General features: G+C 35.4%; 1 protein-coding gene across 4 annotated transcripts in view; it reads left to right on the forward strand.

The window, feature by feature from the left end:
• Rab3-GEF (Rab3 GDP-GTP exchange factor) overlaps positions 1-15,757 on the forward strand; it is a 265,816-nt gene that overhangs the window by 42,831 nt on the left and 207,228 nt on the right. For all 4 annotated transcript variants that reach the window (XM_069826882.1, XM_069826883.1, XM_069826884.1 and 1 more), the window contains exons 8-11: positions 624-755; positions 3,829-3,899; positions 4,348-4,474; positions 10,497-10,529. In XM_069826882.1, coding sequence (XP_069682983.1) covers positions 624-755; positions 3,829-3,899; positions 4,348-4,474; positions 10,497-10,529 — 363 coding nt within the window. The remainder of the gene's footprint in view (positions 1-623; positions 756-3,828; positions 3,900-4,347; positions 4,475-10,496; positions 10,530-15,757) is intronic.

Below are 15,757 nucleotides of genomic sequence, written 5' to 3' on the forward strand. Positions count from 1 at the left end.
ATATTACTAATATGTTAAGGGTTGTAATACAAGTATACTTACTGCGTTTCTTTATTAATGGCTATTGGCTGAATAATAAATTTTGATTCGCACTTACAATGGTAGGCTACTTTTTTGATCTCAGTGATACGGTGTCACAAGAAGATGGTACAATGCAGTAGGTTGTTGTTACTTTCAGATCGGTATTGAAGATGATTCTGTATTGCAAATCATAGTGGAATTATGGCAGAGAAAACGAGAAAATGTAAAATAAGTTCATCCCAACAGCTTTTTTATCCTCTGCAAATCTCTCAAAATAAGCTGAGAGTCGACCCCCCAGTCCCTCTCCTCTAAAGGTGTCGGTATATATTTAACGTTTATGAAAATTGCATACTTCCACCGCTGTGGAGTAACAGTTAGCCTGCCTGACCGTGGAACGAGCGGGCCTGGCTTCAAATCCTGGTTGGGAGAAATTACTTGGTTGAGATTTTTTCCAGGGTTTTCCTGGCATTCTCACCTTCATCTCATTCAGACGCTAGATAACCACAGCATCGTAAAATAACCTACTAAAAAATGTATATTTAATTGATGTGTGAAGCTTTCTAGATCTGTGAAAATGTAAAGAAAATTATTTTATGTTACAGTTGGTTATGCAGTCTCGAGACTACAATGCACTCTCCATGTCTGTGATGGCGTTTGTCACCATGATATACCCTCTCGAATACATGTTTCCTGTGATACCATTGCTGCCAACCTGCATGAGCTGTGCTGAGCAGGTATTGTTTAATATCAGCTACTAGTTCTGTTTTAATTATTCTTGAGCATGGAGTGAACCATCAGTTAGAGAAAGATGATATTATGGATACGGTGCATGCAGGCTACAATGTTCTGCTGGAACCCAGCACCGAAACTTTTCATTAAATAATAAAAGTTAAAATTTAAAATAAATATTGTAATAATAATAATTAATTTCTTAAATTAAAATAATATACGATTACATCATAGAAATACATGCACTTGAAATTAATGACATAAATTTCTAGTACCATTACTTAGTATTATAAAAATAGTACTTCAGTTTCTTTGACATTCATATGGTAGGCTATGTTGCTCCGGTCCGAGCTGTACTGGGTAGAAGTCGGGATGGTACCCGCTGTAGGCGCTGTCTAAGCGAGATTGAAACTCTTCTCCATATCCTTGGCTTCTGCCCCTATAGTGAGGCCCTTCGCAACATCCGTCACCATGCTGTCCGTTCTATGCTGGCCGAGGCACTGAAGGAAGTAGGGTTTACAGTCCATCAAGAGGTGCAGGGACTAGCCACGCAAGGAAGTGTTCGGCGAATTGATATCATTGCCATTAAGAACAACTCGGCATACATTCTCGATCCCACCATCAGATTTGAGACACATGCAGATCAACCGCATGAGGTGGACAGTGAAAAGAAATGGATCTATGAACCAACAATCCCGTTCTATAAAGATAAATATAGCCTGTCCCGCATTGATGTGATAGGTCTGGTGGGAGCACGAGGTACCATACCCTCCTTCTTTGCCAACAAATGTAAAAACCTGGGGCTAACACACAGCATTGTGAAGGGAATAGCCATTAGTGCCCTCAAAGGATCGGTTCAGATATTGAGAAATCATTTGTATGGGAGTGATAATGGAAATTTAAAGTTATCTTAACCGATGGCTGTTGATTGATTTAGATATCAATGCCAATACGTAAATCCGTACTATTATTTTTTTCGCAGTATATGGCATTCAAATCATTCTAACCTATCTGATGATATTTCCCCCCCTTTCTTAACTGTAAATGAGTACAAACGCTACTTAGGTGTAAATTTTTCTGACATTTTGTATATTCGATTCCCTCATCGTTTCAAACGCATATCATTTTACCTTTCCAAATTATATGTAATACTCTTTGTCAAATCTGGCAACCTTTTCATAAGGGAAGCTAACTTTCTTCTTCTTCTAGAGTTTTGAACATAATAATGGAAATTCGTGATTTGTAAGTGAAAGGCATTCACCCGCAGTGTAATTTTTATGTTCATCTCACCTCGTTGAGATTCTGCTAAAGATCAAGATTTTGTACCTTTCATCAGTGAGAAGAATCTCTTGTTAATATTTGCAGACCAAAAAAGAAAAGTGATCAGTCTTGATTATTTGCTGGATGATAAATACTACGCAATATAAATAACTATCTGCTTCCAGTAATGATATTTTTCATTCTTTACCTTTTCGTCTTCATAGAAAAAAAAAAACTTTTTTCAGTTGTAAATACAGTAAATCCTCGATAAGACGCGCCCGCTTATTTCGCTATCCCGCATAATACGCTGTTTTTGTGGAATATTTTCAACGTAATTTTCAGCAATGTGCTGTAACAGCAATGAAACATCTTGGTCACTGAACTCACTGGTGCCATTAACCTGAAAAGTATTGGTATTCGACCCTTTACCTGCTCATTTAAACCTTCATACTTCATACCTTAGTGTACCCCACCCTCTTGTTACGCTCTCTTATTCGACTCCTTACCTGCGTGGTTAAAGCCTACATACAGTTACAATACCTCACCCTCTTGCTAACCCTCTCTCTCAAACAACATTCCTCACTCGGCCGTAATAAAATTCTGGAAATATTTGCTGGGCAGTTTGTTGTCCTTTAGTGTATTGAAGTGTCTGTGAATGTGATTACAATGAGTTATAAAGCACTTTCTATGTCGAAAAAATTGGAAATCTTACGAAAGTACGATGAGAACAGTACTCTTACTCAGAAACAACTCTGTGATGCATTAGGAATCCCATCATCGACATTAAGGACGATAATAAAAAATCGCGACTCAATCATTACAGCTGCGACATCGGGAGGATGTAATCGCAGGAAACTGAAGTGTGGTAAACATGAGGACTTGGAGAACACGCACACGGCAAACAACTATAAAAAAATACAATACATATTGTAAATGTCTTGGACATACAGTACAGTAATTACATAATGGAGTAATACTATATTACCTTTCATGAATCATGTATTTCAATAAAGAAAAATGCTAATAGATACTGTATACAAGTCAAAATTAGTATACCCGCCTAATACGCAGTCCCGGTTAATACGCGGTTTACACCTGGTCCCTTGAACAGCGTCTTATCGGGGTTCTACTGTACCTCTTTTTAGAGTTTCCATAATATTAATAAGAAAATTAATGTGTGAAACATTTTAGCATCCTTAGAAACAAAATCTTGTATTTTTGTTTAACATAAGACATTAAGATATATGGGTCATATGCAGAAACTAAGAGGAAACCAGAAAATAGGAAAGATTGGAGAATGCTGGGTTTGCAGTGAAAGACCTGCCCTTGGGCAGAACACTATGAATACAAGTACAGAGGTGAACTCTGATGAACTTTTAAGTTATTTAGATTAAGTGAATAACGACCTCACTGTGTTAACATTTTAAATTATGGTGTTATTGTACTTGATTGACTAGTTTCGATGTTATTTTCATCATCTTCTGAACCCCAGTGAGTTCCAACGCTGTCTTCTATGAATGTGTAGTGTAATGTCAGTTCGCATTATACATCTGAAAGCAAAATAGCTGTCTTTTACAAAATAAACTATGCATTTGGCTTTCTATTAATCTCAGTTTTGGGGATGTAATAGAAAAAAATGTGAGATACATAATTCATTGTTATTGTTCTAGTAGTATATAATTTTCTTGAATGATCAATCAGTATGGTAGGTCTGAATTTTGTCCATAAATAATTTACGTAAGTACACGAATACCTGAGATATAAATCTTCTGTAGCAATGGATTAAGTATTTAATCCCGACTGTTCTCTATGTTGCAGCTTTTGTTGGCACCCACCCCGTTTGTGATAGGAATTCCAGCAAGTTTTCTGCTATACAAGAAGAACTTCAGGTATTAACATCATTTTAAGTTGTGCTATTATTGAATATAATAATAAAATAACTAAGAAAAACATGTCTGAAACTCTGATTTTGGTCTTGTTAAAATCATCTTATCATTGTGATGAATTTAGAGAGTTATGATAGGTAGCAACCGAATTATTCGGTTTCAAATACCATCTATAATGGCTGGGGGGATCATTGTACTGGCATACCCTTCTACTGGTTTGATGATCGTTCACCTCTGCTAAGGCATGTGAATGTGAGGCAAGCAGTCGGCTAGTGGCCTTGGCCCTTCATGGGCTGTCACACCATAGATTACTTAATGGCATCTTTGGTAATTTTATTCCATTTGCTGCTTAATGATTAAGTAAAGAGCAATGTTTTTTTTTTTGTCCTCCTGAAGATCTTTATGTAGTTCTTTGCCTCATAGTAAATGGTTGCTATCCTGTTATATTCAGGCTTCCAGATGATATTTGGCTTGTGGATTTGGACTCTAACAAAATCACACCCCCATCTGGTACTGCAGAGGACCTTCCTAACCTTCCAGAGCCTGAGGGCACAATTCTCAAAAACCACTTGAAACAGGTAAGTCCTTAATTTTTATTAGTAAATTATGATTTTAATTGACTTGTATTCTACTGATATATTTTTTTGGTAATAATCTTCAAATCTGTAGTGATAACAAATTCACGTTGATTCTGTATTTATGTTAATATTTGAATGTATAATCTAATGTACATTGTTTTGTTCTTTTGTACAAATGTGACGGAATTATTAAAATATTTGTATAATTAATCTATTGCCATATATTGAAATTTATGAACGTTTTTAATTCATTTTTTCTTATACCATTTGCCACCAGTAATAAAGACTCACTTCTAATAGATAATTCTTAATACGAATGTTTTTTCTTATTATTGAAATCTTACATTTTCACGTAATACAGTAGGTATGTCCACAGTTATGCAATATGCATGTTGCGAGTATTTTTGCAAGTCTGACTGTGTACTCATTTGAATGAAATGGTAATTTTTTCTGGTTTTTGAAACTTTGTAAATACTGTAGCTTTCTTATGAACTTCTAAGAATGAAATCTTATTTTTTAAACTGTGACGAATGAGATTGCTTCTGAGGCACTACTGTAAATACCTACCGGTGCATTTATTGAAACTGATTAGGGACTTCTATACATATTATCCTACTGTTTTGTTTAAAACTGTATAACTTTATTTCAACATAGTACCTACATAATTCTATTAATTTTAAAGAAATTCGCTTTCAAAGTGAAAAAAAAAAATAGTGACAAGTCGATGAATGAACAAATTTATGCTAAAATGAGCGAAAGTAAGTCTTTTTTGTCTGAAATCGTATACTAAATATAATTTCCTCTATTGAAGTTCATATTCAAGCAATATATCAACATTCACATAAGTTTCAACCAAATTCGAGTAGGAGATGTTAATTAATTAATTAAATCTTTACGTAGATTCTTTGCCCAACAGTGCATATACTGTGGAATCCCGGCCACCAAGTCACTCAATTGAGTGCGCTCCTTGTATAATGACAGTTGACCCAATATATGTCAACATATATGTCGAACATGGAGTAAAGCCACAAAGGGAAAACACTAGAAGAGAGGGATTCGATCTGGCGCTGTGGATTGAACGTTGGTGTAGCTCAGTGGTTATAGCGCTTGGTATGTAGAACCAAGGACCTGGGTTTGACCCCCCGGCGCCGGAGCGAGTTTTTCTCCTCTAATAACAATTGTTACCATAACAGATAAATTCTATGGGACAAAAAAAATTAATCTTTACGTGCGTTTAATAGGATTATAAAAACGCACACTTCAATGAAAATGCATTAAACTGACTTAAGAAGATTAGTTACAAATAAAGACTAAACTCTAATAGCCTGATTTCCCTGGTCAGTATTTTCGAAAATGGCTTTGGCTTAGGATGACAAGGAAATAATTTCGCGGAATATACCTATATTAAGTTAACTTATTTTATTTATACTTTAATTTATTTATTTACTCATTAAAACAATAATAGTAATACAGAAGTGTTTAATTTTATAGTGATGTTCATATATTTTATCTCTCTCCTGGCACCACATTATCATAATCATCCTTTCACATCATCGGGGTAATGTAACTCCGCCTTCCAGGTGCCCCAACCTCAGAAGTGGGTTACAGCTAAGCCACGGCCAGGAGAGAAGACCAGAAATGTCGAAAGACAACCTGGTGGCATTGGATTAAAAAAAAAATATATATATATATTTTATCTTATTGAGATTATAAGGAATGCTTTTTATTGTACTGGTATATTAAAAATGTTCAAGAAGAAGATGTCTTTTTCTCAGCGTAGCTGGCAATATGGATAAAAATATACTAGCTTGATTTTCAGTTTTATAAAAGTTGTAGAATTAAGAGGCTTTGTGATTACCTATAGTGTCTGTGAGTCGAATGTGTGAATGTCAGAGATGCCAGGGACAGGTGTAATCACGGCCGGATGTAATTCCTCCTGCCATCTGTAAGCCCACCAAAACATACCATACCGTGTGCGTATGCAATGCTGATTGAAACTATTTTTTTTTCATTAATAAACTCACTCGATAATAAATCTGTATTTTCTAAATTAACTTGACTTCGTTGATTATCACAGGCCAGAAAAATTAAGGGTCATAAAAATTTTTCTAAAACTTTGTGCTACATTTAAGGTTTCTTGGGATGTTGAATCAAAATCTGAAATCAGATTTTGTCTATCACGTACCATATTTCCGCAACATGCATTGGCACTTTTAAGAATATGAATGTAGCTTTATGATGAAGTGAAACATGTCCTATGGCAAATTTTAAAAGTATACGTGGTACAGTCATTAAGTTCTAAGACTTGGCGCCTGGAGGGTAGGCTCCCACAAGAATCTGGATGTATCACAAGATGCCGCATAACACGGCGTACATTTAAACAGACCCACATCCTCCCTCAAAATAGTCTCCGTTGGCCGTTATGCACGTTTGCCAACGTTGGTATAGCTGCTGGAAGCACCGTTGAAAGATGTTGGCAGGAAGGTCCCGTATGGCTTCTCTTGTGGCAGTCATGGCCTCTTCGGAAGAATGAAATCTACGCCCACGTAGGGTTGCTGTCATGCGAGGAAAGAGAAAAAAAATCGCATGGTGCGAGATCAGGCGAGTACGGAGGGTGTGGAAGAACTGTCACCTGTTGTCTTGCAAGTTCCTCTTGGACAAGGACAGAGCGATGTGCAGGGGCGTTGTCATGTAGCAACAGCCAATTCTTTGTACGCCATAGCTCAGGTCGCTTGCGGCGAATTGAATCTCGTAAATGGCCAAGGATCTCTTTGTAGCGGGTTTTGTTCACAGTTGCACCTTCTGGGATGAATTCCATGTGAATAATTCCATTTGAATCAAAAAACAGTTCAAGCATCACCTTGCCTTTTGACCTGTCTTGTCGCGGTTTTTTCTGTCGTGGTGATAATGGCGTTTTCCAGGTGGCGGATTGTCGTTTCAGTTGCGGATCGTAAAGGAAACACCAAGTTTCGTCTCCAGTTATTATCCGGTTGAGAAACGTCGGATCATCGTCAGCACTACTGATGAGGTTACCACAAATCGTCATGTGATCATCACGTTGGTCTTGCGACAGGATTCGTGGCACACTGTGCGGGTAACACGAGACATGTTCAGGTCATCAGACAGAATTTTGTAGCAAGTACCATGGCTGACCCCTACTTTTGCTGCGATATCATCTACCGATTGGGAGCGGTTAGCACTCACCAACGTTGCAACTTCTTGGATCTTGCGTTCAGTTCGAATTGTTTGTGGCCGACCAGTACGCACATCATCTTCCAAACTGTCTCTTCCTTGCAAAAAACGTCGGTGCCACCTAAAAACAACACTGCGACTCACTGCGTCCTCACCGTAAACTTGCTGCATCATTTGAAATGTTTCGGCAGCAGTTTTGCCTAATTTCTGGCAGAACTTGATGTTTGCCCGTTGCTCAAACTGTGACATCTTGGGTTCCGACGTGCGCATTCAAATCACCGTCACAACAAAGACCGTAGTTCTGCTTACAGTGAATGCACTCAACTGTCTCTTGTTGGGTCGAGAGACTAACTGACAAGGTATCATACCATGGTGCCACCTATGCGCTATAGTGCACCACAATGCCACTATGCGCTCAGTATTAGAACTTAATGACTGTACCACGTATTTTACGAAAACTATTAGATTGTCATAATTAACAACTCACATTTAGTCGAACGCTTTATATTGCCTTTTTCTCTTCACGGTGAAGTTGCTTTTCCTCTTGTGTGAGGTTCAAGAGATATTGTTTGCAGCCAGTGTTTTTGTTCCCAATGGCTGTTTCTGCTGTCCCATTCACAGACGAAACATGGAAACTTAATATATCCAGCCTGCTGATCAAGAAGCAAGCACAACTCTCTCAGATTTCCACAACTCATTCAGTTGTTGTTGTTTAGTCAACTGTCCGAAAACAGGTCTGAACCTCACAAGTGACACCAGAAAGGCACCACTTATGAGGCAACTAGGCCAGGAGATAATGGGGAAAGATCATTCAGTTATGATCTTTATATTTTATCTTTGTAAGAACCAGTTCAAAATTCTCATAGGTTTCTTTAAGGTGTACCGAATGACCAACATGAAGTGAAGACTGTACTTATTGCCATTGTGCAAAAGCACTCATCACTGCTTTCAGATTTTTTTTGGAGAAATCGGTAAAAGCTGCCATTCATCCACTTCTTAGTGAACTTTAAACTTTTGTATCAAATCAGGAATATCGCTGCAATATACTAAGGCACCCTCTTATGAAGAGTAGGGTATAAATTCCTCTTCTATACTCCTGTATCAATGAAGAAATGTTCTTAGTGTCAGCAAATTTATTTATTTTAGTCCGAAGCGTAAGAGCTCAGTTTTTTCCCTTAGGTGATCCTAAATCTCTTATTAAATCATTGACTTCAAACTGGTAAACTCTTCAGGACTTCCATTCTCAACATCACACAGCCTTCTTGTTTCTGACCCTCATCAACTGGTTAGTACAAAATTTTACTTTAGAGCACTGGGTTATGGATGCAACAAAATCACTAGTATATAATAATATGTATAAAGCATAAAATATAGTTCTGTGTAAAAATGGTGCGTGATGTGCCATATTTGATGTCATTTCCGGCTTCAGCACACAAAAATACATAAAGGAGAGTTAAAAGTTTTTAAAAAATTTTTTTCATTGCAGACCTGTGTTATGTGTAACAGTGTGATTTGTTTTTCGTTTTCAGTTGAACTGATTCCACTTGTATAGAAGGTTCAAGATAAACAATCCTTCTAAATATTAATTTGGTCAAAAAAAGCTTCTGTATGAATTTCTAATAATATTTAGTATATTTTATATGTTATTTCATTATCATGTTGATCATATTTATAAAACATTGCGAAGTACATGATTATGCATAAAGTTTGCTTTGCTTAGTAGTTTACTACCCTGTACTGTTTATTTTTAAGTACGATGTCTGTCAACCATTTCTTTGAAGAAATTATATAATATAGTAGTTACTTCTCTTGAAGTGACCGAAAATGTCGTCCGATTGCATGATACTATACTGGGTGTTCATTTCAAAGTGTGTCATGACGTTACTGTTGTGAGTCAGCTATTTGAAGCGAGTTCAGCTTTTATGTCAGAGAAGTTGCCTATTAATCAAGGCGTTCAATCTGAAGTTGAGAACGTGTACGGTATAACTTGAACATCGTAGCAACAGATGACGGTCTGTATGCTACCATAACCTCTTTCGAGCTGTGTTTTGTGCAGGCAAGTCGTACGCAGGGTATTTGTTATCATCCGTTGCATACCACAACATTCCAGAACACAAATCAAATGCTCCGTGTCCATGTTGCCCGTCCAAGTTAATGTCAACAAATACGTAAGTAATCGTCTTAACCCTCTCGCCATATCCCGACAGTAAGAAAAAAACTCACCTCAGTACATGTTTCCAAATAGTTCACATTCCTGCCACTACCGGCGTTACCGCACGTATCGGTACATCCAGAGTCCATGGGTATTCAGAATGAACGCCGTACTTGCTAGGCAACTTCTCTCGCATTTAGGTAATACGCCTCTGCGGAAGTGTAGGAAGATTGAATTCTCTAGGCTCACCGGCTAGCCACATGACGACATACAGCGAGCCATGACACACTTTGAACTGAACACGCAGTATTAATTATGTACATAAATCTGTGGTATTAATCTAATACCTACCAGTACAGGGAATTAAAATATTGGCAACCTTAGTGATATGATGCTTGATGCAGACTATACTATCTTATTCTCTCACTCAAAAACTTTATATTCCGTTCGTAATAATGGAGGCAATACGACGTAAAATATTTAAAGCAGCCTTTTGTTATATTGTTGTATATAAAAATAAAATGATTTAGGTTTAAACAGAAGGGGAATCCGGCCTTGAATGCAGTATTGTGATTGAATCCCTTAAAGGGTTTCATTCACAGAATGTACATGTTTGAACTCCTGATTTGTTGTTGTGTGGTGCTATACTGTTCTCTACTTTCTGTCCCTCTATTTAAGGCTATGCAACTCATGGACCAGGTTGGCACAGGAGTAAATATATCTCTCTTCTCTCTTCACTCTTCTTTTTCTTTGTCTTGCACGGCACTGTCTGCACGTAGGAACTGTGTTTATATCAATAAAAGGCACACGTACTGTACTTATATAAGTAATGAGAACAACATTTTAAGAAAGCTGAAAACTGTCACTTTTAATCTAAATTACGAATTTTTAATTTGGTACATTAATATTTCCACAATAGATCATTTAATATTGTGTGTTCGTTATAAATCTCAAGTAATATTTCATTCTGCATTTGTATTCATTTATGCATGATATATTTTAAATTAAATTGCATAAGTAAACTCAAGTTACCCTTTGTATAACCTCTTGCTATATAGGTCTACACGTACTCGGTCTCTAGAGTGCAATGTCAATGGCTCTAGCCAGTGCTTTTGCTCTTGAGAAAAAGGTGGTGAAACTCTGTGTTGAATATATGTAGCACTAGGGGAGATGATTACTTTCTAGCTCACGAGAATTTCCTCATTTTTAACCTTCTTTTCCCCCAACTTTAAGACATTCAAGGTACGAGCGGAGTTCAAAGAAAAATTATGTTACGAACATAATTACAGACGTGGACAAATTATTAACAAAATTGACGATTTTTATGATAATTCTGTTTACAAAATTTGACTTTTCAATTTAAACTACAGTTGACAATTTTGCATATTTCCATCATTACAGTAGACAGAAATATGTAAAAATGTCAACTGTAGTTAAAATTGAAGAGTCAAGTTTTGCAAAAATATATAATAAAAATCTTCAATTTAGCTAATAATTTATAAATTAGCAAAAATGTCAACTGCATTGAAGAGCCAAATTTTGTAAAAATATAAAACAAAAATATTCAGTTTGCTAATAATTTGGAAATATCCAAAATGTCAACTGTAGTCCAAATTGAAGAATCGAATTTTGTAAAAATATACAATAAAAACCTTCAGTTTTGCTAATAATTTGTAAATATGCAAAAATATCAAATGTAGTCCAAATTGAAGAGTTAAATTTTGAAAAATATACAATACAGATCTTCAATTTGGCTAATTATTTGGAAATACACAAAAATGTCAACTGTAGTCTAAATTGAAGAATCATATTTTGTAAAAATATATAATAAAAATCTTCAATTTTGCTAATAATTTGTCCACGTCTGTATTAACACATTTCTCGGTTCCATGATGGAAAATAGAACAAAAAGGTTCCAGAGCACCATTCCAGCATGTTCTGCCAGAAGAAAAGCACTGGCTCTAGCCATTTGGCTAACAATGTTTGGTTTTGTGATAAACTAGTATTGAACATTTTACTTAATTCATTTACAACCAATCAAAACTTACTTTCTGAATGCGTCTTATATTTCAAAATAACAAGTAATGATTGAAAAATATGAACAAAATATAATATTTTGCATATAAAATTCTTTCCTATAATGAATTTTGAAGGTTATTTTTTATTAATTACCGGTATACTAAATAGATAATTTATAACCACACAAAGTGTATCAAATACCTGTTTTAATTGCTGGAGAAATGTCTTTCGAATTCTTTCTGTGTGTGTCTTATATTTGTGTAAATACAGCAAAACATTTAGGTGTGCATGTTGCATATTTTTTCTGTGAAGTGCATGTGTTGAATAGACTTGAATTCTATTGAGTAATGGAGACAAGTATCAAGTATTTGATCAGAGAGAATTTTTACTTCCTCATTGTACAATATGTACCTGATATATTGTGATTCTACAAAAATTAAGTATAGAATTTTAAGGAATTATTATTGGCAAGTATTATGTCCGACTGTACATTGACATTTTTCTCGTCATAAGCTATGGGATTTATTGTGTTCATATTCAGTAAATATGTAGATAAAGTTTATTTCTTCATCTGATGCCAGTTGACAGCTGGTTCATATTTAGTGATCTACTTGAATTATTTTCTTTCGCTTTATGTACACCCTGTAAGTAATAGGCCTAATACACTATAGGCGTATAGGCCATCTTTAGGGTTTCTGTAACCTGAATGAAGGAACTGGGACAAAGAATGAATTTAATTTCAAAGTAGTTGTATAAAGAACACGTGACTGTGCCAAACATACCATCATGTTTATTCAAATAAGAATAATAAAACCATAGTAAATTTTATATTGACTATTACACTTTTACTACGTCATACTACTTTTGACCAATAAAATGGTACGAAAAGACGTCTTTCAACCAGTCATGGCTGCTTATCACACAATTTTATGCTTCCCTAGCATTTGTTTAATTTTATTACTTCTCTAGCATTTGTATGTTTTTATAACTGTTCTAGCATTTGTTTCTTTGTTTGCCAACATTTCAAACTGCAAATTCTTTATGGTACTGTAAAACATGCTTTGCAATCGTCATTTATTTAGAGCATAGACAGTCAACTGAAAATGGCGGCTCTGTTCAAACGTTTTGGTGAAGCTAACATTAACGAAATAGAATTTCAGTAAGTCAATTAATATTTTATTGTATTAGAGTACTTTATTTCTTCTAATCTTTATATACTTTCTTCGGTGAATGTTACTTATGTCCCGCCCACTATAGGGGACATAGGCCAGTTTTACACCAATCCTAAACATATTTAGTATAACTTCTGACAAATAAAAGTAATTGACAATAGATATCTCATTCGTGACAACCTCATAAAATATCCTCTCAATTGAATAATCGATCTTGGTACGTACAACATAATTATATTATATTATTATATTATCACCTTTGGATTGAAGGTACGAGTTATATTTTATGGTGTTCTTTCTTGCTTTAGGGGGCTCCGCCCCCTAAAAGCCCTTGTTGGGTACTTGGTCCCCAAACCCTCTTGCAATTAATTTATAGTAGCCTAATTAATCGGCCCATCACATTTGGGTTGAAGGTACGAGTTATATTTTATAATGTGTTCGTTCTTGTTTTAGGGGGCGGAGCCCCCTAAAAACCCCTGTTGGGGACTTAGTCCCCAAACCCTCATGCAATTAATTTATAGTAGCCTAATAAACCGGTCCATCACCTTTGGGTTGAAGGTACGAGTTATATTTTATAATGTGTTCGTTCTTGTTTTAGGGGGCGGAGCCCCCTAAAAACCCCTGTTGGGGACTTAGTCCCCAAACCCTCATGCAATTAATTTATAGTAGCCTAATAAACCGGTCCATCACCTTTGGGTTGAAGGTACGACTTACATTGTATTATGTGTTCTGTCTTGCTTTAGGGGGCTCTGCTCCCTAAAACCCCTCTTGGGGACTTGGCCCCCAAACCTTCATGCAATTAATTTATAATAATTAACCGGTCCATCACATTTGAGTTGAAGGTACCGGTACATTCTTTAATAAATCACTGAAAAACAAATGTGAATATATAGGATGTGGAGTGAGTACGAAATTATTATTATTTTTTATTTTTTAGCACATCATTTTTACGTAAATAACGACAAATAAAAACTAACATGCCATATAACATTATTTTAAGAAATACAGGAAACAAGCATGAATAATATTCGCCATTCTAAATGATCTTGGGATAGAAAAAAAAAACATATGGAATAGAAATTACATACAAATCTGCATGTAATAAACAATAAGCAAACCATCTTCGATTAATCATTTCAAAACAACGTGAATATAGCGTGGATTGTGTAGGAAAATAATTTCTTATATGTTGCTCCCAATGTGCATCATTGTTAACTTATTAAAACTAACATGGCATATAAACACTATTTGAAGAAAGGTAGGAGATATTAAGTAATATTCATCGTTCTTAATGATATTTTGGTGGAAAATAACAATGAAATATGTATAAAATATAAATTACATACAGGTGAGCATATAAAAAACAGCAAGTAGAATCATATCTGATTAATAAGCTTAAATTACTCCAGGTTTAATGTAAGAGTGGTTTATATCTAACGATGTCCCCCAGCAAATTACTTGATTATTTAAAATAAAAAAAATTGTGTTAGAAGATTGAATTTGTGTATTTTCTCTGAAACTTTCCAAATATTTGTAGGCAGTCTTTTACATTAGATTGCCGAAAATTGGTTTGTAGGGCAGCATTGGCAGTGATAAAAGTGTGACATATTCGTTCAGTGGGCGGTGCATACTCTACATTGACCCTTTCTTCTAATCGTGTAATAGTCAATTAAATCCCACTCGAGTTTTGATTTTCTCTAGATAAATCAAAATCTCTAGTGAGATTACTGTTGAAAGAACTGCATTTTGCCAGTCTGTGATGGGCTGAGCTTCGACCACTTTCCTGATCATTGTTGAGGTCCTCATTGTTGCACGCTGCCATGATATCTGGGAATTTCACTGAATTAAGACTTAAGTATATGTAACACAACAATATTTGGTACGTGTCCTCCACGCAGTAGCTGTTGGAAATGACGCCAATTTTCTCGAATGCATATTTCACATCTTCTCAAGAAATTGACGTCCGCACGCAACAGTTTCTCTCCACTAAAGGACATAAATTTCTCTTTGTATATTAGAAGACTTAAAATAAATAAGAATTTAAGTGCTATTTTCGTGAAAATTGTGTTTTTACTGTAATAACAATTTATGTACCGAGCACTCTAACATTAATAAGAATCGAAGTCCAGATTAGTTCCTTTATCATTTTATTAGACGTTGTTAGATGGCAGGACGTGTATGTATCAATAGTTTCAACGTATATTATCACTCATTTTCCTCGAAACTTTAAAAGTCAGACTTAAATCTTATTTACCTCAAGTCTTAAATTTTTATTTAGATTCCTCTTGTGTATGACGATTCATTGTATTTATTTTATTTTTTTTTTAGCATTTTCCAAGGATAAAAATCAAATTACCAAGCGAGGTTGCTCAGTGTTAAGACACTGGATTGCATTCTGGAGGTCCCAAGGTTCAAATCCTGGGACTGGCAACCTGACATATTTTACATTGCACTTTTATTGTGTTTAGAATTTGTTTTATATCGACTGTCTTGACGAGGAACTCGCTACTAATGAATATATTTTAGATTAAGATCTACTTACATTGACAATGATTATTCTATATAATTTGACACATTAAGCATTTCATTTTCAGAGACACATCTAAGGACTGGGTGTTGAAAATTTGTTTGATTGCGTTTAGAAGTTATTTATCTAGAGTTATTAGGATCATTAAATCAACGTAATTAAATAACACCAAATATAAAGAAAATTATTTTTGTAGGTTTCTGCTCTTGTGTAATTGACAT

This window comes from Periplaneta americana, chromosome 5 (assembly GCF_040183065.1).
Source record: "Periplaneta americana isolate PAMFEO1 chromosome 5, P.americana_PAMFEO1_priV1, whole genome shotgun sequence".
Taxonomy (NCBI): domain Eukaryota; kingdom Metazoa; phylum Arthropoda; class Insecta; order Blattodea; family Blattidae; genus Periplaneta; species Periplaneta americana.